General features: G+C 43.7%; 1 protein-coding gene across 5 annotated transcripts in view; it reads right to left on the bottom strand.

The window, feature by feature from the left end:
- LOC144672993 (coiled-coil domain-containing protein 102A-like) overlaps positions 1-27,817 on the bottom strand; it is a 447,451-nt gene that overhangs the window by 217,842 nt on the left and 201,792 nt on the right. For all 5 annotated transcript variants that reach the window (XM_078534991.1, XM_078534993.1, XM_078534994.1 and 2 more), the window contains one exon: positions 23,592-23,801. In XM_078534991.1, the coding sequence (XP_078391117.1) occupies positions 23,592-23,801 (210 nt within the window). The remainder of the gene's footprint in view (positions 1-23,591; positions 23,802-27,817) is intronic.

Raw genomic sequence — 27,817 nt, 5'->3', positions numbered from 1 at the left:
TCCCTTTTGTTTTTTCCAATAATTTATATAGATTTTTCTTTTCCCACCTATTTCCATTATTTTTAAATCTATAACTGTAATACCCTGTCAGTCTTTCCACCCCACCCCCACTAGAGCTGTATCTTGAGTGTCCTGCCATCCATTCTTAATTAGCACATTCTCTTAGATAATATCACCACCTTCAACACCTCTTTGTTCCTTTTGTCTGTGACATCTTTTGATTATCTGCTCCTATCACTGCTTGCTTGTCCCTACAACCACCGACCCTCCTCCAACTTCTCTCCCCCCCTCCCCACCTTAAACCAGCTTATATTTCACCCCTCTCCTAACTTCACTCAGTTCTGATGAAGGGTCATGAGGACTTGAAATGTCAACTCTTTTCTTCTCTGCCGATGCTGCCAGACCTGCTGAGTTTCTCCAGGTAATTCTGTTTTTGTTCTGGATTTCCAGCATCCACAGTAGTTTTTTGTTTTTGCCACAAAATTGGCCATTGTCACTGAAGGGTCCCTCTGTGGGCCACAGAGTGCATGATTAGCGGAGCCCCACATCCCTGAACCCTTGGGATGCTGCCAGGGTTCACAGGGCTGAATTGGCCTCTGGGTGGAAGGGCCCACTTCCACCTTCCCCAACACTGGTAAGATGCCATGGCTCTTTAAGGCAATGGGCAATCCATCCACACTTCCCTCAGCATTTTAAGAGCCCCCTCACCTCCGAGACTGTCCCTGACCCACTTCACCTCGTGCTGTCCATCACAATGAGAGAAAGGAAAGCATTTGCAATCACTGCTCGCAGCTGCTCACTGACACAAGAATATGAGAAACGTGAGCAGGGGCAGGTCATTCATCCCTTTGAATCTCCATTGCCATCCAATAAGATCCTGGCAGAGCGTTGACCTCAGCTCCGCTTTCCCACTAAATCCCCATATACGCTGGTTCTCTCAATGTCCAAAAATCTATTGATCTCTGACTTCAATACATCGTGGCCGAAACTAAGATAGGTAGAACGAGAGAGGGCGAGGTGCAATTGGAGAGGGCGGGGAGCAACCAGAGAGGGCGATGTCCGGGAGAGCAGCAGTCAGTGAGGGCGATGTCCGGGAGAGCAGCAGTCAGTGAGGGCAATGTCTGGGAGGGCAGCGGTCAGTGAGGGCAATGTCCGGGAGGGCAGCGGTCAGTGAGGGCAATGTCCGGGAGGGCAGCGGTCAGTGAAGACGAGGTCCGGGAGGGCAGTGGTCAGTGAGGACAAGGTCCAGGAGAGCAGTGGTCAGAGAGGGCGAGGTTCTGGAGAGCAGTGGTCAGTGAGGACCAGGCCCTGGAACACAGGTCTGGGAGAAGAGTGGAGTAGGCGGGAAGTGAACGAGTCAGGATCACAGGGCGGGGTTGGTGGTTTGAGGCCTGCTTAAAGAATATTATCGCTGGCGAGGGCGGGTTGATGATGGTTTGAGCTACGCGTGTCGATTGTACACTTTCAAGTTAATTCTTTGAATAAAAGAGAAAAATAAACAAAGTGTAACATCAAAGGAAACCAGAAAAATGATTGTTGATGAGTAATTCCCTTTATTTCTCTCTAAACCAGGGCTTTGGTTTAAATTTCAATCAGGGTAAATTAAAGAGAAAGTGAATGAATGGTCAGATAATTAGCACAGAGCAGCTTTCCCTGAATGCAAATTTCACCAGAGTGCAAGGGAATTTGGTGAGAGTGGGAATTTGGTGAGTTGGGGAAGAGGTGCTGCTGGGCATATAAAAAATAAAAACAAACAAAAAAGGTTTAATTAGGACTGTGGGCTAAGCTGTGTTGCTACAAGAGCAGGTAAGAGGCTAGGAATCCTGCAGTGAGTAACTCACCTTCTGACTCCCCAAAGCCTGTCCACCATCTACAAGGCACAAGTCAGGAGTGTAATGGAATACGCTCCACTTGCCTGGATGAGTGCAGCTCCCACAACACTCAAGATGCTTGACACCATCCAAGACAAAGCAGCCCACTTGATTGACACCCAATCCACAAACATTCACTCCCTCCACCACCGACGCACAGTAGCAGCAGCGTGTACCATCTACAGGATGCACTGCAGGAACTCACCAAGGCTCCTTACACAGCACCTTCCAAACCCACGACCACTACCATCTAGAAGGACAAGGGCAACAGATGCATGGGAACACCACCACCTGGAGGTTCCCCTCCAAGCCAGTCACCATCCTGACTTGGAACTATGTATACAAGTGCAAGTAACATCCTGGAAATAGCTGTAAATCTGGAAATGGAAGGGAGGGAGGAGCTCAAGAAAATTACAATCACCAGGTAAGTGGAATTGAACAAATTGTTAGGCTGTAGGCTGACAAATCCCCAGGTCCGGATGGTCTACATCCTAGGGTCTTTGCAGAAGTATCTAGTGAGATAGTTGTTCCAAAGGTTTTAATTTTCCAAAATTCCCTAGATTCAGGTAAGGTTCCATTGGATTGGAAAATTCCAAATATAACTGCATTATTGGAAAAGGGAGGGAGACAGAAAGCAGGAATCTATAGGCCAGTTAGCCTAAAATCTGGCCTATAGATTCCTGGGAAAATGTTAGAAGCTATTAATAAAGATGTTATAGCAGGGCACCTAGAAAAATTCAAGGCAATTCGGCAGAGTCAACATGGTTTTGTGAAAGGGATATCATGTTTAACTCATTTATTGGAGTTCTTTGAAAGAGTCGCATGTGCTGTGGATGAAGGAGAACCAGTGGATGTACTGTAATTAGATTTCCAGAAGGCATTTGATAAGGTGCCACATCAAAGGTTATTGCAGAAAATAAAAGCTCATGGTATAGGGGATAACATATTGGCATGGATTGGCTAGCTAACCGGAAACAGGAAAGATAAATGGGTCTTTTTCTGGTTGGCTGGATATGACGAGTGGTGTGCCACAAGGATCAGTGCTGGAGCCTCAACTTTTTACAATTTATATAAATGACTTGGATGAAGGGATAGATGGTATGGTGGCTAAATTTGCTGATGATACAATGATAGGTAGGAAAGTAAGTTGTGAGGAGGGATTAAGGCGGTTACAAAGAGGCATGGATAGGTTAAGTGAGTGGGCAGAGATCTGAATAATGGACTATAATGTGAGCAAATGTGAAATTGTTCATTTTGGCAGGAAGAATAAAAAAGAAGCTTATTATCTAAATGGTGTGAAATTGCAGAGCTCTGAGATTCAGAGGGATCTGGATGTCTTAGTGCAGTGTCCTGTACTTGTACATAGGTACAGCAGGTAATTAGGAAAGCTAACAGAATGTTATCATTTATTGTAAGGGGAAATGATTACAAAAGTAGGGAGGTTATGCTTCAGTTGTACAGGGCACTGGTGAGACCACATCTGGAGTATTGTGTACAGTACTGGTCTGCTTAATTAATGAAAGTTGTAAATGGGTTAGAAGCAGTTCAGAGAAGGATTATTAGACTATTACCAGGAACGGGCAGGTTGTCTTATGAGGAAAGGCTGGGCAGGTTAGGCTTGTATACGCTGGAGTCCAGAAGAGTAAGAGGCGACTTGATCAGAACCTTTAAGATCCTGAGGAGTCTTGGCAGGGTGGACGTGGAGAGGATGTTTCCTCTTGTGGGAGAGTCTAGAGCTAGGGATTGCTGTTTAAGACAAAGGTGAGGTGAGAATTCTTTTCTCTGAGGGTTGCGAATCTCTGGAATTCTCTTCCTCCAAAGGCGGTGTAACCAGAGTCTTTGAATATTTTTAAGGCAGAGCTAGATAGATTCTTGATCAACAAGGGGGTGAAAGGTTATCAGGGCTAGGTAGGAATGAGGAGCTGAGGTTACATTCAGATCAGCCATGATCTTACTGAATGGCAGAACAAGCTTGAAGGGCCAAAAGGTCTGCTCCTGGTCCATGTTTGTATGTTCATATATTGCCGTTCCTTCACAGTTGCTGGGTCAAAATCCTGGAACTCCATCCCTAACAGCACTGTGGGTGTACCTACATCACATGAACAGCAGCGGTTCAATAAGGCAGCTCACCACCACCTTCTCAAGCACAAATAGGGATGGGTCATAAATGTTGACTTAGCCAGGGACACCCACATCCCACGAATGACTAAAAAAACCATTACAGTGAAGACCTAAAGCGTTTAACTAAATTTAATAGACGAAACAAGGCTTTATTAAGGTTAAAAACTAGAAATAGACAATTGAACGATATTTCAAAATTTGAAAACACGATTAGTTAAATAAAGTTCAATAAAGATGGCAGGGCAGGTGAGGTGTTGCAGCTGTAGCATATGAGAGCTGGACACCAGTGTGATCCACAACAACCACATCTGCGGTAAATGACTGCAGCTCGAGAAACTACGGTTCAGAGTTGATGAGCTGGAGTCTGAACTGCAGGTACTGCGATGCTTCAAGGAAGGGTAGTTACAGAATCACAGAAGTATTACGGTGCAGAAGGAGGCCATTCAGCCCATTGTGCTGCACCAGCTCTTGAATGAGCAATTCACTTAGTGTCATTCTTCCGCATTCTCCCCGTGACCCTGCAAATTCTTCCTTCTCAGATAACAGTCTAATTCCTGATTTGAAGCCTCGAGTGCATTCCAGACCCTAACCACTCGATTGACCCTGTCTCCATCACACTCTCAGACAGTGTATTCCACATCCTAACTGCTCGATTGACCCTGTCTCCACCACACTCAGACAGTGCATTCCAGATCCTAACCGCTCGATTGACCCTGTCTCCACCACACTCTCAGACAGTGCATTCCAGACCCTAACCACTCGATTGACCCTGTCTCCACCACACTCTCAGACAATGCATTCCAGATCCTAACCACTCGATTGACCCTGTCTCCACCACACTCTCAGACAGTGCATTCCAAACCTTAACCACTCGATTGACCCTGTCTCCACCACACTCTCAGACAATGCATTCCAGATCCTAACCACTCGATTGACCCTGTCTCCACCACACTCTCAGACAGTGCATTCCAAACCTTGACCACTCGCTGCGTGAAAAAGTTTTTACTCATATCACTTTTTCTTCTTTTACTAATTACTTTAAACCTGCGCCATCTTGTTCTCGATCCTTTCACAAGTGGGAACAGTTCCTCCCTATCTACTCCATCCAGACCTCTCATGAGTTTGAACGCTTCTATCAAATCTCCTCTCAAATCTCCTATCAAATCTCTTCTCTAAGGAAAACAGTCCTAATCTCTCCTATAAATCTTCGTAACAGAAGTTCCTCATCCCTGGAACCATCCTCATGAATCTTTTCTGCACTCTCTCCGATGCCTTCACATCCTTCCTAAAGTGCAGTGCCCAGAACTGGGTGTGATGCTCCAGCTGAGGCCGAACTAGTGACTTATACAAATTCAACATAACCTCCTTGCTCTTGTACTCTATGTCCCTATTAATAAAGCCGAGGATACTGAATGCTTTATTAACTGCTCTCTCAACCTGTCCTGCCACCTTCAATGACTTATGCACATTTACACCCAGGTGCCTCTGCTCCTGCACCCGCTTTAGATTTGTAACCTTTGTCACTCCATGTTCATCCTACCAAAATGAATCACTTCACATTTCTCTGCATTGAACTTCGTCTGCCATTCCACCAACTTGTCTATGTCCTTTTGAAGTTCTAAACTGTCCTCCTCACAGTTCACAATGTTTCCAAGTTTCGTATCATCCACAAATTTTGAAATTGTGCCCTGCACACCAAAGTCTAGATCATTAATATATATCAGGAAGAGCAAGGGTCCCAACACTGGCCCCTGGGGAACTCCACTACAAACCTTCCTCCAGCCCGTAAAACATCAATTAACCACTACTCTCTGTTTCCTGTCACTCAGCCAATTCTGTATCCTTGTTGTTACTGTCCCTTTTATTCCATGAACTATAACTTTGTTCACAAGTCTATCATGCGGCACTGTATCAAACACCTTTTAGAAGTCCATGTACACAACATCAACAGCATGACCCTCATCAACCCTTTCTATCCTTCAAAAAACTCCAGCAAGTTAGTCAAACATGATTTTCCCTGAAGAAATCCATGCTGGCTTTTCTTAATTAACCCACATTAGTCCATGTGACTATTAATCTGGTCCCAAATTTTTGTTTCTATAAGTTTCGCTGCCACTGAGGTTAAACTAACTGACCTGTAGTTGCTGGGTTTATCTTTACACTCTTTGTTGAACAAGGGTGTAACATTTGCTATTCCCCAGACCTTTGGGACCACCCCTGAGTATAAGAAAAACTGAAAAATTATGACCTGTGACTTCACAATTTCCACCCTCAATTCCCTCAGTATTCTTGGATGCATCTCAGCCGGTCCCAGTGCCTTATCAAATTGAAGCACAGACAACTTTTCCAAAACTTCCTCCTTATCCATTTTAAACACTTCTAATCTTGAATTACCTTCTCTTTCACCATGGCCTGGGTAATATCTTCTTCCTTGGTAAAGACAGATGCGAAGTATTAATTTAGTACCTCAGCTATGTCCTCCGCCTCCATGTGTAGACCCCCTAACCAGCCCTACTCCTCCTTTTATCATCCTTTTAATGTTTACATGCCTATAGAATACTTTGGGATTCCCTTTTATGTTGGCTGCCAGTCTCTCCTCATAATCTCTCTTTGCTTTTCTCAACTTCTCTTTCACCTCCCGTCTGAACCTTCTGTGTTCAGCTTGGTTCTCAATTGTATTATCCACCTGACACCTGTCATAAGCACACCGTTTTTTTTTCATTTTAATCTCTTTCGTTATCCAGGGAGCTCTGGATTTGTTTGCCCCACCTTTCCCTTTCAAGGGAATATGCCTTAATACATTATATATACCTTGAATATATCTTGTAATAAATTACATTCTTTCCCTTCATCTAAGCTATTCATGGAGATAGTAAATAGCTGAGGCCCCAGCACTGACCCTTGTGGAAATTCACTATTGTTACATGGTACCAACCTGTAAATGACCAATTTATTGCAACTCTGTTTTCTGTCTGTTAATCAATCCTCTATTCATGCTAAAATTGATGCTGACATTCCATTGAGTACTGAGGGAGCGTTGCACCTCTTTGCAATCACTTAACAAGCAGCCACTCTGGTGGCACAGATCCTGAACATGTCTCTTCCTCCGCACCACTCTCCTTACAGTGTCTGAGAGGGACCGAGACCTTTCCTCAGCCCAGCCTGCAAGCTGGAAGTGCAATTTTACAGCACCTTTTGTGGTGCCTTTGTTGAGTGGGAAGAACAAAACTCTGAGCAGAATAAAAGGAGATGAGAGAAGTACTTTAGGACCCTGAATCAAAGTGAAAGCAATCCATATACTCAGTGGCTGTCATCACTCACCATCCCACAGGAACTGTTAGTAAAAATATGGCTGGAAGGTGATGGTTGTTATCTCTTTTTGACTCAAAACATAAAGACAGGAGTCTTTCTTGTCTAAACTGAGACAGACAGTCCAACTGGCATTAGTTCCATACAATCTGCTCAAAGGCAGCTTTAATAAACAACAGAGCAAAGATTCTTCAAACAGGCCTTTGAAGCAGGAATTGATGAAAGCTGTGGAAAGGTAGGTGCTGCCTGACAAGTTGACAGCATTAATGACAAAATATGCCAGTATCTGCCAGTAACATATAGTGAGGCTCTATCCACCAAACACCGCAACAACAAGGCACAACTGTGGAAAGCAGAGTGTGGGCTTTTGATGGTACAGAATGGGGAATGTACAATATCAACGGGGGCAATATATAATATACAGAATTCTTCTTCAAACTGCTCAAGCCTATCACTAAACTGTCAGAAAACCAGCCAAAACAAGCGTTTAGTCATCCTACATGAAGGCCAGCTAGAGTTTACTGCTTTCTTTGATAGAACTGAGGCTCACTGGCTGCTACTTGTGATCAGTTACTTCCATCAGCTGGCAGTTAAGCTGGTCTTTCCATTAAGCGTTGAGAAGGAAAAAGTCCCCTCGTTCCGTGTTTGGTGGCTGCCAAGAGTTTCATCAATGGCAGCATTCTGTGAGTAGCCCAGGTACTGGGTTACTGTTTTAGCCTCAGTTCAAGCTGTTTATAATGAGCTAGGTTGAATTGAAATGTCAAGGAATAGGTATTAAAATCATGTGTATTTTAAACAATACAAGGACAACAGTAAAACAAAGATCAGTTTGAGATTTTCACTACACCACGTACCAGAGTCAGGATGTGGAACTAGCAAAGCTTGCATCTTGCTTAAAGCCATAGTTGGTCAATGACCTTGCTGGTTCATGTGATGACCCTTGGATGGCTCTGTATGAAAGTACATCAATGACGTTTTCCAGTGGCTGCATTAGCTCTTAAGGGTCTTAAAGAGGAGAAATGAAAGGAAAGAGGATGAGGGCAGCCTGGCCTCAGGGTTTGGAAGTTAGGAAGCAATGTGGCTGTGGATTAAAAATAGAGGGTTCTGAACTCATTCCTGCTAGAGGAGAAGGCAAATGTGAAGGAATCAGAGGCAGTATTCTGTCTCCTAAGACACTGGTTTACACCGTGGTGGTCAACTCTGTCTTCAGCATCGCCCAGTACGACTCAGGATCCGCAATCTAGCTCGGCAGTCTCTGCTGCCTTTGCTGCAGAGGAAGTCAATGACCAGAGAAGGTGCACGATTCTCCGGCCTTTGTTTTCCCTGGGCCCTCATCTCAGCCAGCTGAGATTTTCAATTCTGCTCATCTCTTGCAATGTCTTTCCAGTCAGCCTCCAGAGGTCATGGTCGTCAGCTGCTGTTGCCCAGTTGTCAGGTGTCAATGTCCGCCATCTTCATATCTCACTGGCAGGTGTCCTTGTAGTGGACGTATAGGCAACCAGGAGGTTGTGACCCAGTGGTCAGTTCACCGTACAGAAGGTCGTTGGGTATCCGGCCGTTATCCATGGATGAACATGGCTGAGCCAGTGTAGAAATCATTGGTTTAGTAATGAGTGTATGCTGATGGAATTAGTGCACTCCAGGACCTCTGAATTGTGTCATTGTCCTGTCAAGAGATGCTGAGGACACGTCTGAGACAGGGAAGGTGGAAACTGCTTAGCCTTTTCTCCTGGGTAGAATTCCACTATCCAAAAGTCAGAATTCCACCAAATGGTGGAAATTTCTCACCTCTGCACCTGTACAGATGCATATGTTCTCCAGGTGTCATCACTGTGGAGGAGAGTGCTGAGGTCACAGGCTTGGTAGACTAACAGTTCAGTCTTCTCAGTCAGATTGCTGTTGTTCCACACATTCTTACTCAACTTGGAAAAAAGCAACTGCAGATTTTGCGATGCGTGTGCTGATTTCAACACCAAGTGACTTTTTGGATAAATACCTCTGTCCACTATGGCTTATCATATTCATGTGATCTCTCATGTCATTTAACGCAAGTAAAAGTTTTGGGCTGCAGCTATTTTCCCCACCACATCGAACGTGTGCAGCTGGGATTGAGTGGATTTTGTTAGCTATAAGAGAGCCAGCGGCTGTGAAAACAGCAGAGAATCATTAAAACTTCAGTCTGTAACTTTGTACAGGACATCGACTACTGGGTGAGTCATTGTGGCTATGAATATTCCAGTGCTCACTCCTGTGGAGATAAAGGGAGATTTGAGAGAGAATTCGAAATTCTTCCAGTTCCAATGGCAGAATGATGAGATTGCCACAGAGTTAAACAAGAAACCTGAACAAATAAGTGTGACGTTAGAAGTTTTTTTTAACACAACAAGTGGTTCAGGTCTGGAATGCACTGCTACTGACCGAGCTGGCCGAGTACTAAAGGACATTGCTGCTAGACTGGGTCTGTGGCAGGTGGTGAGGGAACCAACAAGAGGGAAAAACATACTTGACCTCATCCTCGCCAACCTGCCTGCCGCAGACACACCTGTCCATGACAGTATCGGTAGGAGAGACGACCACACTGTCATTGTGGAGATGAAGTCCCGCCTTCACATTGAGGATACCCTCCATCGTGTTGTGTGGCAATACCAACGTGCTAAATGGGAGAGATTACAAACAGATCTAGCAATTCAAGACTGGGCATCCATGAGGCACTGTGAGCCATCAGCAACAGTAGAATTGTACTCAAACACAATCTGTATCCTCATGGCCCAGCATATACCCCACTTTACCATTACCACCAAGTCAGGGGATCAACCCTGGTTCACTGAAGAGTGCAGGAGGGCATGCCAGGAGCAGCACCAGGGATACCTAAAAATGAGGTGTCAATATGGTGAAGCTATAACACAGGACTACTTGCATGCTAAACAGCATAGGCAGCAAGAGATAGACAGAGCTAAGCAATTCCATAACCAACAGATCAGATTTAAGATCTAAGCTCTGCAGTCCTGCCACATCCAGTTGTGAATGATGGTGGACAATTAAACAACTCACTGGAGGAGGAGGCACCACAAATATCCCCATCCTCAATGATGGAGGAACCCAGCACATCAGTGCAAAAGATAAGGCTGAAGCATTTGCAACAATCTTCAGCCAAAAGTGCCGAGTGGATGATCCATCTCGGCCTCCTCTGGAGGTCCCCAGCATCACAGATGCCAATCTTCAGCCAATTCGATTCACTCCATGTGATATCAAGAAACGGCTGAAGGCACTGGATAGTGTTAAGGCTACGGATCCTGACAATATTCCGGCAATAGTACTGAAGACTTGTGCTCTGGAACTTACCGTGCCCCTAGCCAAGCTGTTCCAGTGCAGCTACAACACTGGCATCTACCCAGCAATGTGGAAAATTGCCCAGGTATGTCCTGTACACAAAAAAACAGGACAAATCCAACCCGGCCAATTACTGCCCCATCAGTCTACTCTCTATCATCAGTAAAGTGGTTAAAGAGGTCGTCAATGGTACCATCAAGCACCACTTAGCAATAACCTGCTCACTGATGCCTAGTTTGGGTTCCGCCAGGGCCATTCAGCTCTGGACCTCATTACAGCCTTGGTTCAAACATGGGCAGAAGAGCTGAACTCCAGAGGTGAGGTGAGAGTGACTGCCCTTGACATCAAGGTCGCATTTGACCGAGTGTGGCATCAAGGAGCCCTTGCAAAGCTGGAGACAATGGGAAATCAGGGGGAAAACTCTCCGCTGGTTGGAGTCACACCTAGCACAAAGGAAGATGTTGGACGACAATCATCTCAGCTCCAGAACATGACTGCAGGAGTTCCTCAGGGTAGTGCCCTTGGCCCAATCATCTTCAGCTGCTTCATCAATGACCCTCCTTCCATCATAAGGTCAGAAGTGGGGATGTTCGCTGACGATTGCACAATGTTCAGCATCATTCGCGACTCCTCAGATACTGAAGCAGTCCATGTCTAAATGCAGCAAGACCTGGTCAATATTTAGGTTTGGGCTGACAAGTGGCAAGTAACATTCGTGCCACACAAGTGTCAGGCAATGACCATCTCCAACAAGAGAGAATCTAACCATCGCCTCTTGACCTTCAATGGCATTACCATCGCTGAATCCCCCACTATCAACATCCTGGGGGTTACCATTAACCAGAGACTGCACTGGACTAGCCATATAAATACTGTGGTTACAAGAGCAGGTCAGAGGCTAGGAATCCTGCAGTGAGTAACTCACCTCCTGATTCCCCAAAGTCTGTTCACAAGGCACAGGTCAGGAGTGTGATGGAATACTCTCCGCTTGCCTGGGTGACTGCTGCTCCCACAACGCTCAAGAAGCTTGACACCATCCAGGCCAAAGCAGCCAGCTTGATTGACACCACATCCACAAACATTCGCTCCCTCCACCACCGACGCACAGTAGCAGCAGTGTGTACCATCTACAAGATGCGCTGCAGGAATTCACCAAGGCTCCTTTGGCAGCACCTTCCAAACCCATGACCATTATCATCTAGGATGACAAAGGCAGCAGATAGATGGGAACACCACCACATGGAAGTTCCCCTCCAAGTCACTCACCAGAGACAGTAGGATTAACAACAGAGAGAGACAGGAGGATTAACAACAGACAGAGAGACAGGAGGATTCAATTCTAAGGGGAATAGATAGGAATTTCTGTGGCCGCAAACGAGAATCCAGATGGTGTGTTGCCTCCCTGGTGCTAGGGTCAAGGATGTCTCAGAGTGGCTAGAGGACATTCTGAAGTTCTGAAGGGGGAGGGTGAACAGCCAGTGCTCGTGGTACACATTGGTATAAACGACATAGGTAAAAAAGGGATGAGGTCCTAAAAGCAGAATATAGGGAGTTAGGAAGTAAGTTGAAAAGTAGGACCTCAAAGGTAGTGATCTCAGGATTATTACCAGTGCCACATGCCAGTCAGAGTAGAAATAACAGGATATGTCGGATGAATGATTGGCTGAAGAGATGGTGTGAGGGGGAGGGTTTCAGATTCCTGGGGCATTGGGACTGGTTCTGGGGGAGGTGAGACCAGTACAAACTGGACAGGTTACACCTGGGCAGGACCAGGACTGATGTCCCAGGGGGAACATTTGCTAGGGTGGTTGGGGAGGGTTTAAACTAAAATGACAGGGGGATGGGAACCTGTGCAAGGAGTCAGAGTAGGGGGAATCAAGGACAAGAACAAAAGACAGAAAGGGGTATCAGAAAAGTGATAGGCAGAGAAATCAAGGGCAAGAATCAAACAGGGCCTCAGTGAAAAATAGTGGGAACAGGACAAGTAATGTTAAAAAGACAAGCCTTAAGGCTTTGTGCTTAACGTGAGGAGCATTCGCAATAAAGCGGATGAATTAACTGCGCAAATAGATGTAAACAGGTATGATATAGTCGGGATTACGGAGACACGGCTGCAGGGTGACCAGGGATGGGAACTGAACATCCAGGAGTATTCAGTATTTAGGAAGGACAGACAAAAAGGAAAAGGCGGTGGAGTTGCATTGCTGGTTAAAGAGGAAATTAACGCAATAGTGAGGAAAGATATTAGCTCCGACGATGTGGAATCTGTATGGGTAGAGCTGAGAAACACTAAGGGGCAAAAAACGTTAGTGGGGGTTGTATATACACCCCCAAACTGTAGTGGTGATGTTGGGATTGGTATTAAACAGGAAATTAGAGACGCATGCAATAAAGGAACATCTGTAATTATGGGTGACTTTAATCTGCATACAGATTGGGCAAATCACATTAGTAACAATACCGTAGAGGAGGAATTCCTGGAGTGTATACGGGACGGTTTTCTGGACAAAACGTTGAGGAACCAACTAGAGAACAGACACCCTAGACTGGGTATTGTGTAATGAGAAAGGAATAATTGGCAATCTAGTTGTGCGAGGCCCCTTGGGGATGAGCGACCATAACATGATAGAATCCTTCATTAAGATGGAGAGTGGCGTAGTTGATTCTGAGACTAAGGTCCTGAATCTTAATAAAGGAAACTATGATGGTATGAGGCGCAAGTTGGCTATGATGGATTGAGAAACGTTACTTAAAGGAATGACGGTGGATAGGCAATGGCAAACATTCAAAGAGCACATGGGTGAACTGCAACAATTGTTTATTCCTGTTTGGCACAAAAGTAAAACAGGAAAGGTGGCCAAACCATGGCTTACAAGGGAAATCAGAGATCGTATTAAATGCAAGGAAGAGGCATACAAATTGGCCAGAAAAAACAACAGACCTGAGGATTGGGAGCAGTTTAGAATTCAGCAAAGGAGGACCAAGAGAGTGATTAAGAAGGAGAAAATAGAATACGAGAGTAAGCTTGCAGGGAACATTAAAACTGACTGTAAAAGTTTCTGTAGGTATGTGAAGAGAAAAATATTGGTGAAGACAAATGTAGGTCCCTTACAGTCAGAAACAGGGGAATTTATAATGGGGAACAAAGAAATTGCCAACCAACAAAATTCATACTTTGGTTCTGTCTTCACAAAGGAGGACACTAATAACCTACCAGAAATGTTGGGGAACACAGGGTTTCGTGAGAGGGAGGAACTGAAAGAAATCAGTATTAGGGAAATGGTGTTGGGGAAATTGATGGGATTGAAGGCCGATAAATCCCCAGGGCTTGATAATCTACAACCCAGAGTACTTAAGGAAGTGGCCCTAGAAATAGTGGATGCATTGGTGGTCATCTTCCGTGATTCTATAGACTCTGGAACAGTTCCTACAGATTGGAGGGTAGCTAATGTAACCCCACTACTTAAAAAGGGAGGTGGAGAGAAAACAGGGAATTATAGACCAGTCAGCCTGACGTCGGTAGTGGGGAAAATTCTAGAGTCCATTATAAAAGATTTAATAGCTGAGCAGGTGGAAAACAGTGGCAGAATCGGACAGAGTCAGCATGGATTTGTGAAAGGGAAATCATGTTTGACAAATCTACTAGAATTTTTTGAGGATGTAACTCGTGGAGTTGATGAGGGGGAGCCACTGGATGTGGTTCATTTGCACTTTCAGAAGGCTTTCGACAAAGTCCCACATAAGAGATTAGCGTGTAAAATTAAAGTGCATGGGATTGGGGGTAGTGTATTGAGATGGATAGAAAACTGGTTGCCACACAGGAAACAAAGAGTAGGAATAAACGGGTCTTTTTCCGATTGGCAGGCAGTGATTAGTGGGGTACCGCAGGGATCGGTGCTGGGACCCTAGCTATTCACAATAATAATGATTTAGATGAGGAAACTAAATGTAATATCTCCAAATTTGCAGATGACACAAAGCTGGGTGGGAGGGTGAGCTGTGAGGAGGATGCAAAGATGCTTCAGCGTGATTTAGAGAAGCTGAGTGAGAGTGGGCGAATGAATGGCAGATGCAGTATAATGTGGATAAATGTGAGGTTATCCACTTTGGTAGCAAAAACAGGAAGGCAGATTATTATCTGAATGGCTATAAATTGAGAGACGGGAATGTGCAACGAGACCTGGGTGTTCTCGTACACCAGTCGCTGAAGGTAAGCATGCAGGTGCAGCAGGTAAAGAGGGCAAATGGTATGTTAGCCTTCATAGCCAGAGGATTCGACTACAGGAACAGGGATGTCTTGCTGCAATTGTACAGGGCCTTGGTGAGACCACACCTGGAATATCATGTGCAGTTTTGGTCTCCTTATCTGAGGAAGGATGTACTTGCTATGGAGGGAGTGCAGCAAAGGTTTACTCGACTGATTACTGGGATGGCGGGGCTGACATATGAGGAGAGATTGAATTGGTAAGGATTATATTTGCTGGAGTTCAGAAGAATGAGAGGGAATCTCATAGAAACCTATAAAATTCTAACAGGACTAGACAGGGTAGATGCAGGAAGGATGGTGGGGGGGGCCAGAACCAGGGATCACAGTCTGAGGATATGGGGTAGACCATTTAGGACTGAGATGAGGAGAAATTTCTTCACCCAGAGAGTGGTGACACTGTGGAATTCGCTACCACAGAAAGTAGTTGAGGCCAAAACATTGTATGTTTTCAAGAAGGAGTTAGGTATAGCTCTTGGGGCGAAAGGGATCAAAGGATATTGGGAGAAAGTGGGAGCAGGCTATTGAGTTGGATGATCAGCCATGATCATAATGAATGGCGGAGCAGGCTTGAATGGCCAAATCACAGAATCACACAGTGCAGAAGAGGCCCCTCGGCCCATCGAATGGGCCCTCCTGCTCCTATTTTCTATGTCTATGTCTATTAACAACAGAGAGAGAGACAGGAGGATTAACAACAAAAAGAGAGACAGGAGGATGAACAACAGAGAGAAACAGGAGGATTAACAACAGAGAGAGACAGGATGATAAACAACAGTTAGAGAGATGTGCAATAACAACAGAGAGACAGGAGCAATAACAACAGCGAGAGTGAGGAGGATTAACAACAGACAGAGACAGGAGGATTATCAAGAGAGAGAGAAATGAGCATTAAGAACAGAGAACATAAGAAATAGGAGCAGGAGTAGGCTATTTGGCCTCTTAGGCCTGCCCCATCATTCAATTAGATCATGGCTGATCTGCCCAAGGCCTCCACTCCTCTTTCGTGCCAGCTCCTCATAGCCCTCAACTCCCCGATATTTCAAAAATCTATCTACCTCCTCTTTAAATACGTTCAGTGATCTAGAGTCCACAACTCTCTGAGGTAGAGAATCCCAGACATTCATTACTCTCTGAGAGAAGAAATTCCTTCTCATCTCAGTTTTAAATGAGTATCCCCTTATTCTGTAATTATGTCCCCTAGTTTGAGATTCCCCCACTAGTGGAAACATCTTCTCAGCATCTACCCTGTCAAGCCCCCTCAGAATCTTGTACGTTTCAATAAGATCACTCCTCATTCTTCTAAACCCTAATGAATAAAGGACTAACCTGTGCAGCCGTTCATGATAAGTCAACCCCTTCATCCCGGGGATCAGCCTAGTGAATCTCTTTTGAACTGCCTCTAATGCCAGTATATCCTTTCTTAAATACGGGGACCAAAACTGTACACAGTGCTCCAGGTGCGGCCTCACCAACACCCTGTACAGCTGTAACAAGACTTCCCTATTTTTAAACTCCAACCCCCTAGCGATACAGACCAAAATTTCATTTCCTTCTTAATTACTTGCTGCACCTACAAGCTAACTGTTTCATGAGCAAGAACTCCCAGATCCCTCTGTGCTGCACTTTTTTGAGTCTCTCTCCATTTAAATAATAGTCTGACTTTTGATTCTTCCTACCAAAGTGCATGACCTCATGCTTTTCTACATTAAACTTAATCTGCCAAGTTTTTGCCCACTCACTCAACCTATCCTTATCTCCTTGCAGATTCCTTATGTTCTCATCACAACATGCTCTCCCACCTATTTTTGTATCATCAGCAAATTTGGATACATTACACTCTGCCCCCTCCTCCGAGTCATTAATGTAGATAGTAAATAACTGAGGCCCTAGGACTGATGCTTGTGGCACTCCACTAGTTATGTCTTTCCAACCTGAAAAAGGCCCATTAATCCCGATTCTCTGTCTTCTGTGTGTTAACCAATTCTCAATCCATGCTAATACATTACCCCTAATACCGTGAGCTCCTACCTTGTGCAATAACCTTTTATGTGGCATCTTATCAAATGTATTCTGGAAATCCAAATACACTACATCTACCGGTTCCCCTTTATCGACTCTGCTTATTATATCCTCAAAGAACTCTAGCAAATTTGTCCAACATGATTTCCCTTTCACAAAACTATGGTGACTCTGTTTGAATGCGTTAAGCTTTTCAAAATGTCCTGCTATTTCTTCCATAATAATGGACTCTAGCATTTTCCCAATGACAGATGTTAGGCTGACTGGCCTATAGTTTCCTGCTTTTTGTCTCCCTCTCTTCTTGAACAGGGGCATCACATTAGCAGTTTTCCAATCCAACGGGACCTTCCCGGAATCCAGTGAGTTCTGGAATATTTCGACCAATGCCTCCATTATCTCTGCAGACACTTCCTTTAAAACCCTTGGATGTAGGCCATCAGGTCCTGGCGACTTGTCTGCCTTTAGTCCCATTAGTTTGTCAAATATTTTGTCCCTCGTGATAGAGACTGTTACAAGATTTTTCCTCCCATTAGGTCCTTGCTTCCTTGCTTATCCGATATCTTTGGGATATTTATAGTGTCCTCCACCATGAAGACCGATGCAAAATATTGGTCTAAATTATCTGCCATTTCCCTGTTCCCCGTTATCAATTCTCCATTCGCATCCTCCAAGGGTCCCACACTCACTTTAGCCACTCTTTTTTTTAATATATCCGTAGAGGTTCTTGCTGTTTGCTTTTACATTTCTTGGCAATTTACTTTCATAATAAATTTTCTGCCTCTTTATTAGCTTTTTAGTCATCCGCTGCTGTTTCCTAAAAAATTCCCAATCCTCTGACCTAAAACTACTTTTTGCCACTTTGTATGCCTTAGTTTTTGATTGGATACTCTCCTTGACCACTTTGTTAACCATGGGTGGTCCATCCTTCTCATCGAGTCCTTCTTTTTGACTGGGATAAAGTTTTGCTGAGCGTTACGAAATATATGATTCATTGTCTGCCTCTGCTCATGCACTGACCACCCCCTTGGTCTATTTTCCCAGCCCGCTTTAGACAATTCTTTCTTCATACCTCTGTAATTGCCCTTATTTAAGTTGAGGACACTGGTTTGAGAACCAAGTTGCTCGCCCTCAAACTGAATTTGAAATTCTACCTTGTTGTGGCCCCTACCCCCTAGAGGATCCTTAATTACGATATATCTTATTAATCCCACCTCATTACATGTTACTAGATCTAAAATGGCCTGTTCCTGGGTAGTTTCTGCAATGTATTGCTCTAAGAAACAATCCCTGATGCACTCTAAAAATTCATCATCCATGTTACCTCTGCCAATCTGATTTGTAGGTCAATATGCAGATTAAAATCACCCATGACAATTGTAGCATCCTTCTTACACATCTCCATTAATTCCTGATTTATACTTTGTCCTTCAGTGAGGCAACTCTTCAGAGGCCTACAGACAACTCCCACCCGTGACATCTTCCCCTTGCTATTCCTTATTTCCACCCAAACTGATTCCACATCACGATCTATTGCACCTATACCATTACTCACCACCACACTGATACCTTCCTTTATTAACAAAGCTACCCCACCTCCTTTTTCATTTTGTCTATTTTTCCGGAACGTCGAATATCCTTGCATATTGAGTTCCCGGTCTTGGTCACCCTGCAATCATCTCTCTCTAATAGCTATCAAGTCATATTCATTTATTTGTATTTATGCCATCAACTCATCTATCTTGTTACAAATGTTGCGTGCATTCAGATAAAGAGTCTTAAACTTTGACTTATTACCATTATTACTCATTCTGGTTCTGATTTCTGCTGCACTCTTCTGCTCATATTTTCTGTCCCTTCCTGTCACACTTTGATTATCGTTCGTCTCTTCACTACCCTGCACCTCTGCTCCCTTATTTCTTTTTGATTTTTTAAACTTCCCTTCAATTGATCCCTCCTCCCCCACCACCAATTAGTTTAAAGTCCTATCTACAACCCTAGTTATATAATTCGCCAGGACACTGGTCCCAGCATGGTTCAAATGAGGCCCATCCCAACGGAACAGCTCTCTCCTTCCCCAGTACTGGTGCCAGTGCCCCATGAATCGGAACCCATTTCTCCCACACCAATCTTTGAGCCATGCATTTACCTCTCTAATCTTATTTACCCTACGTCAATTTACCCTACGCCAATTTGCACATAGCTCAGGTAGTAATCTGGAGATTATTACCTTTGTGGTTCTGCTTTTTAATTTAGTCCTGAGCTGCTCGTAGTCCCTCAGCAGAACCTCTTCCCTTGTCCTACCTATGTCGCACCTACATGGACCATGAAAACTGGATCCTTCCCCTCCCACTCCAAGTTCCTCTCCAGCCCAGAAGAGATGTCCTTAGCCTTAGCACCAGGTAGGCAACACAGTCTTCGGCATTCTCTGTCTTTGCTGCAGAGAACAGTGTCTATTCTCCTAACTTTGCTATCCGCCATTACTACTACATTTCTCTTTTCTCCACCCGCTTGAATGGTGGTCTGTACCATGGTGCTGTGGTCAGTTTGCTCATCCTCCCTGCAGTCTGCGCCCTCGTCCACACTGGGAGCAAGACCCTCGTACCTATTGGACAAGGGCACTGGATGAGGGTCCTCGAAGGCTAAATTCTGGATCCCCATACCTGCCTCACTCGCAGTCACATTCTCCTGTCTGTGACCACAGTCCAAATTTAATGTCATTAATCTAAGGGGTGTGACTGTCTCCTGAAACGCAGTGTCGAGGTAACTCACCCCCTCCCTGATGTGTCGCAGTGTCCGCAGCTCGGACTCCAGCTCATCAACTCTGAGCCAAAGTTCCTCAAGCAGCCAACACTTGCTGCAGATGTGGTCACCATGGATCGCACCGGCGTCCACCAGCTCTCACATGCTACAGCTGCAGCACATCGCCTGCCGAGCCATCTCTATTCTATTTAATTAATTAATTTGGATGTTAAATAGTTTAAAAGTGAATTTCTTAACGGTATTCTTCAGCTGTAATAACCTCTCCTGATTTAAACCACTTGGCCAATCAAAAGAGACATCCACCAATCACCTACCTGTTTTCCTTTGGCATTACACTTCTGCTCTGACAGGTAGAAACAGATTGAAGGGGCTCTTTGCTGCCGGTTTTTAATCTCCCTCTGCCGCTGCCCTTCTCACGCAGGTCCACTCTCCGATGTTGGACACAGGAGGAAGTTTTAATCTGTGTGAAGTTCAGCCTACTGCCTATCACCCACAGACACAGGAATCTTTAAAGAGATACCATCAGACTCTCAAAACCATGATTAAGACCTATTGCCATGAATACCCAAAGGATTGGGACAAAGGATTAGATTTCTTACTATTTGCTACCAGAGATTCTCCCAAAGAATCTACTGGATTTAGTCCATTTGAAATGATCTCTGGTCATGAAATAAGAGGTCCGTTAAAAGTGATTAAGGAAAAGTTCCTAAAGCAGAAAGACGTATCCTCCATGTTGGATTATGTGTCCATGTTTCTAGAAAGACTTACAGGGGCATGTAAAGTAGCACGGGAGCGTTTAAAAATCTCACAGGCCAGAATGAAAGAATGAGCAGGCAAACATGCTACAACTAGAATGTTCCAAGCAGAAGATGAAGTATTGGCGAAAAGTGAAATTCAGTGGCCCCTACAAGATAGTTAGGAGGGTCAGTGCAGTGACTTGTCTGATAGATACTCCTTAGCGCAAGAAGAACAAACGGGTATGTTACATAAACATGTTGAAGCAGTATCATCACAGAGGAGATGATCAAGAAGAGCAAGTGTACCAGGTGGTAGGAGTCATGGAGGATGGCAGAGACAATAAGGGCAAAGTAGAAGGAGAAGTAGACAGTGCCCAAAGCGAACCTCCTACAATTCGACTAACCAATACGACAATACTGGGACAGTTAGACACTGTGTTCTCACATTTAGAGGAAGGACCAAGGAAAGATCTAATAAGGTTACTTAGGAAGTATATGGGAATTTGTAGGGATACACCTGGATGTACTACGTTAGCTAAACATGGACATAGGAGACTCAGTGCCAATAAAACAACATTATTATCAGTTTAGCCCAGAAAAATAAGCTCAGTTAGAAACAGAGATCCAATATATGCTAGACAACCAATTGATTGAGCCTAGCCAAAGTGGCTGGAGTTCACCGGTTGTGCTGGTTCCTAAGCCTAGATCCACTAGATTTTGTATAGACTACCGGAAAGTGAATGTAGTAACAAGGACAGATTTGTACCCGGTTCCTCGGTTAGAAGATTGCATCGATAGGGTTGGCAATGTCTCATTTATTTCTAAAAGTGATCTGTTGAAGGGATACTGGCAATTGCCGTTAATACCAAGGGTTAAAGAAATATCTGCCTTTGTTACATTTAGTAGGTTGTATCAATGTCTAGTTATGCTGTTTGGGTTTAAAAATGCCCCAGCTGCATTCCAGAGACTTATAAATCAAGTTGTAGCTGAAGTACCTAATTGCGTGGTTTATTTAGATGATGTTGTAATAGGAAGTAACACATGGGAAGAACACGTAAAGCAACTAGAGGACCTGTTTAAGCAATTGCAGTTGGCTGGCTTAGTCATAAATCTGGCAAAAAGTTAATTTGCAAAAGCAATGGTAACTTACCGAGATTGCACCATCAGACAAGGGCAAGTGTTGCCAAGAACAGTAAAACTGAATACTCCAATAGAATTCCCCGTTCCTAAAGCTAAAAGAGGAATCCTGAGATTTTTGGGAATGTGTGGGTTTTATAGGAAGTTTGTGCCTAACTTCAGCACAATAGCTGTACCTCTCATTAATTTGTTAAGAAAACAGGCAAAAGTGGTATGGTCAGCAGAACGCGAAGCAGCCTTTAAAAAGCTGAAGGCAATCTTAATAAATGAACCAGTGTTGGCCACTCCTGACTTTGTCAAACCTTTTAAAATGGCAATTGATGCTGGCGACTTGGGGGTAGGTGCAGCCCTATTGTAAGATGATAAATTAGGGATAGAGAAGTCGGTGGAGTACTTTCCAAGAACCTAAATCAATATCAGGGGAAGTACTCTGCAATAGAAAAAGAAACTCTAGCATTGCTGTTGTCTCTTCAACACTTTTAAGTTTATGTCTGACACGATAACAAAGAAACACTAATCCACACTGACCATAATCCGCTGGTGTTCATTGAAAAGTTTAAAACTCGAAATGTGACACTGTTTAAATGGAGTCTATTGTTTCAACCATTCAGTATAAAGATTGTTCACATTGCCGGCAAAGATAATGTGATCGCAGATACACTGTCCTGGGCGTAAAATACTAAAATAAGGGGTAAGAAATGCTGAAGATTGTATAAGATTGTATAACGGGGGGCGGGTGGATGGGTGGGGAGGATGAATTAAAGTAAGTCTCATGTTTTGTTGTCCATGTGTCACATAGCTTATGACGAAACCCATTTTTGAAATGGCATTTCATCTCTTTTAAGGGTGACGGCATGTAAGGAACATAACTTTTTCTTTCTGTCACACTGTTGTAAAGAACATATCCTTTTATTTTTCTCTATTTCTGCTGGACTGTGGATTAGAATTACAGTGGCTACAGTTGAAAGGCATGTCCACTGGAACAGGATGAGATATATACACAATGTTACAGACCTGGAACAGGGTGCGCCATGAAAGACAGGATGGTGTCGGAAAGGAGTCCTGGACCAAGGGACCTGCCTGACGACAGCATTTAATTGGCTTCTGACCAGGTGACCAGGGTTTGATGAGCAGGGCAGCAGGATAGCTTCTAGCCTGAAAGGAACAAAACCTAAAACCTCTCTCTCGTGTGTGGAAGACTCCAGTAATTCCACAGTAATAGCTAGCTGGCTTTTCTCCTCATATCTCTATAACCTGTTCTCTCTGAAAACCCCTGTCAAGAGGCAAAGGGGAAAAATCACTGTTAGAGGCACGGAAAGGCAAGTGTTCAACCAGTGAACTAAATACTGAATGTGCTGAAAGGCCGCCTCGTGTCATCAACAAGAACTTTCAGGAATTTGGAACGCATCGATCAAAATGAGCCCATTTAATCCTGAACTCCGGATTAGTGCGATTGTACTGTTTTATCCCACCCTTAAAATCCAGGTTTTGTGTGTCTTATGTGCCGTGTGTATGTGTGTGTGTGTGTGTGTGTGTGTGTAGGGATTTAAGAAGGGGGTAGAGTTTAAGTTATAGTGTTAGAAGTTAGCAGTTTATATTTCTTTATTTTGCCACTGGTTAACAACAGTTTGTTCAATAATCAGTTATTTACTTACCAAGTTTACAAACCTGGTGCTCATATTCTGTTCACCTAAATTAAACAGTTAGGTAGATTTGGGGCAATCTGGTGGTTTGGTCAAGCCTTTCATATTTGTCGTGGCTTGGGGAGCAGTGAGGATTGATATTATAGTGCACTATCCCCAGTGAGTCGTGACATTGTACAATCTGCAATACTATTGTCATTACTTCAAAACCTCTTCCCCCAATAACATCTGTGCCAGGCAACAGTTGAAGAGATATTCTCTAGCCATGAGGATATCAAACATCTGGGTCTTGGTATCCCACTGCAGGCAGAACATCAAGCTCTAAAATCCATATAATGTAAGGATTCCCTTGTGACAGTCACAACTACACGAAGAATTCAATAAATCATTCCATTACCTTATTCTTCTCAAAAAGCTCAGTCTGAATAGTCTTCAGATCAGTGTCCAGGGCACTCGCTGCCTGCTTCCTCTTTTTGGCCAACACGTCGACCAGATCCTCAATCTGTGCCCTCTGCTTTTTGTTCTCTCTTTCAAGGTTCAGCTTCTCAGTCTCTAGCCGCTCCCTCTTCCCCCACTCAGCTGTGTTCTCTGCCTGGAGTCGCTCCATCTGTGCACAGGAAGTAAAGGCACATTTAGCAGGCCAGTTCCCTGCAGCATCTAACATCGGGTGAATACCATGGGACAACTGGGTGGAGATTTGCAATGCTGTTTCCCTGCTGCGTCTAACATCAGGCCCCATGTGCTCTCTCACGTGGGCATACATAGCTACGACATTGTTTCAAAGATGAGCAGGGGGGTTCCCCCTGGTGTCCTGGTTAATGTTTATCGCTCAATCAAAATCACAAGAACACATTAGTTGGTCCTTATCACATTGCAGTTTGTGGGAGCCTGCTGTGCACAATTTGACTGCTGTGTTTTCTACATTACAACAGTGACTACACTTCAAAACGACTCAATTGGCTGTAAAGCATTTTGAAGTGTCCTGAGTTAGTGAAGGACACTATATAAATGCAAGTCTTTTTTTCTAACTTACTGATGGGATTCTCTCAGGAAGTACAGCAGTCCCAGTATGTTATGCTGACAGTGACACTGCACTAAAGAACGTATGATAGGGTGGCCAACACTCAGCTTTGCTTGACTTCCTCATCCATGATTCAATCAAACATATGTGGATGCACAGTCATGCTTGTCTGGCAGCAAGTGTAATGTCCAGAAGACAAGCTGCGTCACCCTATCTGCATGGTCATTGAAGCTGCCATGTAGCACATAGCTGGCAGAGTCAGGGGCCTGCAGCTTGAATGTACCTCCTTCCATACAGGCTGCAATGTTGGGCAAGGGGATGGCAAAGATGTCAGGCATCAGCTCTGCACGTGAGCCATGGGAGTCATGCTGGGTCACCCCCTCACTTGTCTGCAGCCTCACACAATCTACCTTGTACTTCAGACAAGTTTAGCAACTTACAGCACAGAAGGAGGTCATTTGGCCCATCATGCCTGCCTTGGCTCTTTGAAAGAACAGTCATACATTCCCAACTCCCTGTTTAGTGCACGTGACTCTGTAAATTGCTCATCTTCAAGTATCTGTCTAACCTACTGTGGAATCAGTTACTGCCAAGTTTTAAGGAAGGGCAGTCCCAACAACTCGGAGTGCAAACAATTCTCCTCATCTCTCCCCTCTTCACTTTCTTTCCATTCCCAACTTTCTAGCCTTCCCTTCCCACAGCCTGACAAAAGCCGGCAAAGGGTTCAAACCCTTCAAAGCCTTAGTGTCCGGCTATAAGGTCTTTGACATGTCCCTTTCATTGTTTGTATCATTTTAAATTTCATCAATTTTACTTTGTCACAATTCCGTTAATGTTTAACGAGAAATCTGAACATCCAGCAATCAACTGACAGAATGATGCCACAAGATTTCACATTTTTAAACAAAAATAAACTTCACTGTATGTAAGAAGAATTAAACAATGCCAGCACTACTAACTTACCAATACAGGTTATAATTGCTTGTGCTATGAACTCAGTTCTACTTTTTTACTTCCTCACTAGAATTTCTTTACACATTACAACAATCTTGAAGTTTAATTCACTTCTTTAGGACCTTTTAGGACAGAGATGAGGAGAATTTTTTTCTCTCAGAACAGTGCAACTCAGAAGGCAGTGGAGACGGGGTCATTGAATATTTTTAAGGTGGAGGTAGATAGATTCTTGTTAGGCAAGGGAATCAAAGGTTATCAGGGGTAGATGGGAATGTGGAATTTGAAACACAACAGATGAGCCATGATCTTATCGCATGGCGTAGCAGGCATGTGGGGCCAAATGGTCTACTTCTGCTCCTATTTCATATGTTCATATGTATGACCAACCCACAAAGTATGCTACAGCCCTCTGGAATTCACTTTATGTTGTGAAAATATAATAATTTTCATAATATTAGTGTGATTTAATTGAATTGGAGACAGCTGGTCTGGAGCTTTTGAGTTATCAAAAGGGAAGCTAGGTTTGAAATGCTAAATGCATAAACATGGCTGAAGTTTTAGAATGTGAGGAACACATTTAGATAAATTAGGTTAGTTTGAATTTCAAAGAGATGGTGAGATGTTACACCTAGCCAGAAGAAGCAAAGCACAACTGTGTGTTTATTTTTCCCAAAGGTTACTGATAAAATTAGTACCATGAAAGATTTATATTATGAGGAAAGTAAAGTTGCAAACACATATTGGAACAATGAAATTTGCATTAAAAAGGGAGAAACCTGTATAAAGGAGATGAGGTGATGTGTAAGGAGGAAGGAATTCTAAGATCTAACATAAGTGTGAAAAGCCTCCAGCCTCTATATGTCAAGTTACTGTCTACAGAAACCGAAGCTAAGAAAATTCACTGTGAATATCACTGACCAGGGTATTGTGTGCTTTGCCTGGGTATTTTGAAATTTATTTGTTTTTACACCTTAACGGAGGTGTAGTTAGGGGATTTAGGAGTTATTATAGTAGTAATTCATAGACTTATGTATGTGCTTAAAATCATTTCTTCTATTAATAAATGTTTAATTTAGTTTTGTAAAAAACCTCTAAGCCTCGGTGGACTTATTACTACTAAAGTCAAGGTTCGTATCTCATCTCAAAATAAGATATAAATTGCAAAACAGTTGTGGCTGCTGTTTCAAGTTTCCCTCTGGGATTTGAACAGCATGGCATTTACCACCTGCCGTGCCATTACGCTTTAATTCTCCTCAGTGTTCCAGTTATGAGTAAAGTTTTATGGAGATCTTTCCATTAGCTTTTTGACTAAGTAACCTCCAACTTTTATTTAATACTTCATGAATGTGGATGCCTCAGCTCCTTGTTATGGGTGCCAGCAGATACCCACCTGCCTTCTCACAGCTTCCAGGCTAACTCTGCTGAATGCTTTCTCCCACAAGGCTCTGTTAGGATCACAGCAGCTACAAACTAGGCAAATCTTCCAGCTGCTTTTACCCCTCACAAGATCCAGGTGAAGCTTGAACTGGCATTACCCCAGGTCTATTTGAATTGCATTTACTTTATGGTTATTTATCAGCTACTCAATCGGATATTTTCATTTAACATACATTTAACACCTTAACCTCCAACCTACAAGTTATATTCCTAAAACTGAAAGTTATCGGTGAAAACATAAGAATTATGAATTAGATTTTCACAGCAAATTTTCCACTCCTGTCGCAAGTGTGCTCCCTGTTTTGTTCAGATCTGCACCTGAATGCATAATGAGCTGGCCATGGAAAGTTGGGTGCAAACAGCACACTTTATTGGGTGAAAAATTCATTTGAAATCACTTGGGTTTAAAATAAGCCACAGGATGAGAGTTTTGAAGAGCTAAAAACATGCAGAAAAGAGCTCCTTTTATTAGGTTGAGAGCCATCGACTAGATGAATGCTGTTTAGTGGAATTGAAAGTGGGATGGGTTCTCTAACAGAGGGATGAGCCAATTTGTCAGTATGCCTTCCAGGCAATGGTGATGAAAATGACCTGACGTGTGTCGAATTTGCTTCACAGCATCCATCTCTCGCTGTGAATAAGATTCACATTTCTGCCACTTGTGATCCAAAGTGCATTCCTGCTTGTGGTGTCTTGTACATTTCAAAGTTCGTCATGTTGATTGTCAACATTTTTAAACAGCAACTTCCACATAGATCACATCTACTCAGTGTCTGAGTCAGTTCCCTGAATCCACAGGGCCAACAGGTAAGAAACTGAGAGCTAACACAGTTCAGCAGAGACTATTCAAGAACACCAAAGTACGGAACTCACTGACTGCACAAGCAGCGGTGCCAAAAGAAGCCCAGATTCAATTTCTCTAAAACTACTGACTGAAAACCATTCAACTGGGTGGCACAGAACATTAAACATCTTAATTGCAAATTTAACACATCGTCTTGTATTTATATAGCCCCCTTTAGCCGAATAAAATGTCCCAGGGTGCTTCACTGGAGCATTATGAAACAAAATTAGACACTGAGCCAAACGGGGTGAAGTTAGGCTGGATGGTCAAAAACTTGATGAAGATGTATATTGTAATGGATGAAAGAGAGGGTGAAGGCTGGAGAGATACTGCAAGGGAATTCCATAGTCAGGGCCTCAGCAACTGA

The sequence above is a fragment of the Cetorhinus maximus genome, unplaced genomic scaffold (genome assembly GCF_964194155.1).
Source record: "Cetorhinus maximus unplaced genomic scaffold, sCetMax3.hap1.1 HAP1_SCAFFOLD_188, whole genome shotgun sequence".
Classification (NCBI taxonomy): domain Eukaryota; kingdom Metazoa; phylum Chordata; class Chondrichthyes; order Lamniformes; family Cetorhinidae; genus Cetorhinus; species Cetorhinus maximus.
The sequence above is the reverse complement of the archived record's forward strand: the minus strand, read 5'-3'. Positions and strand labels throughout refer to the sequence as shown.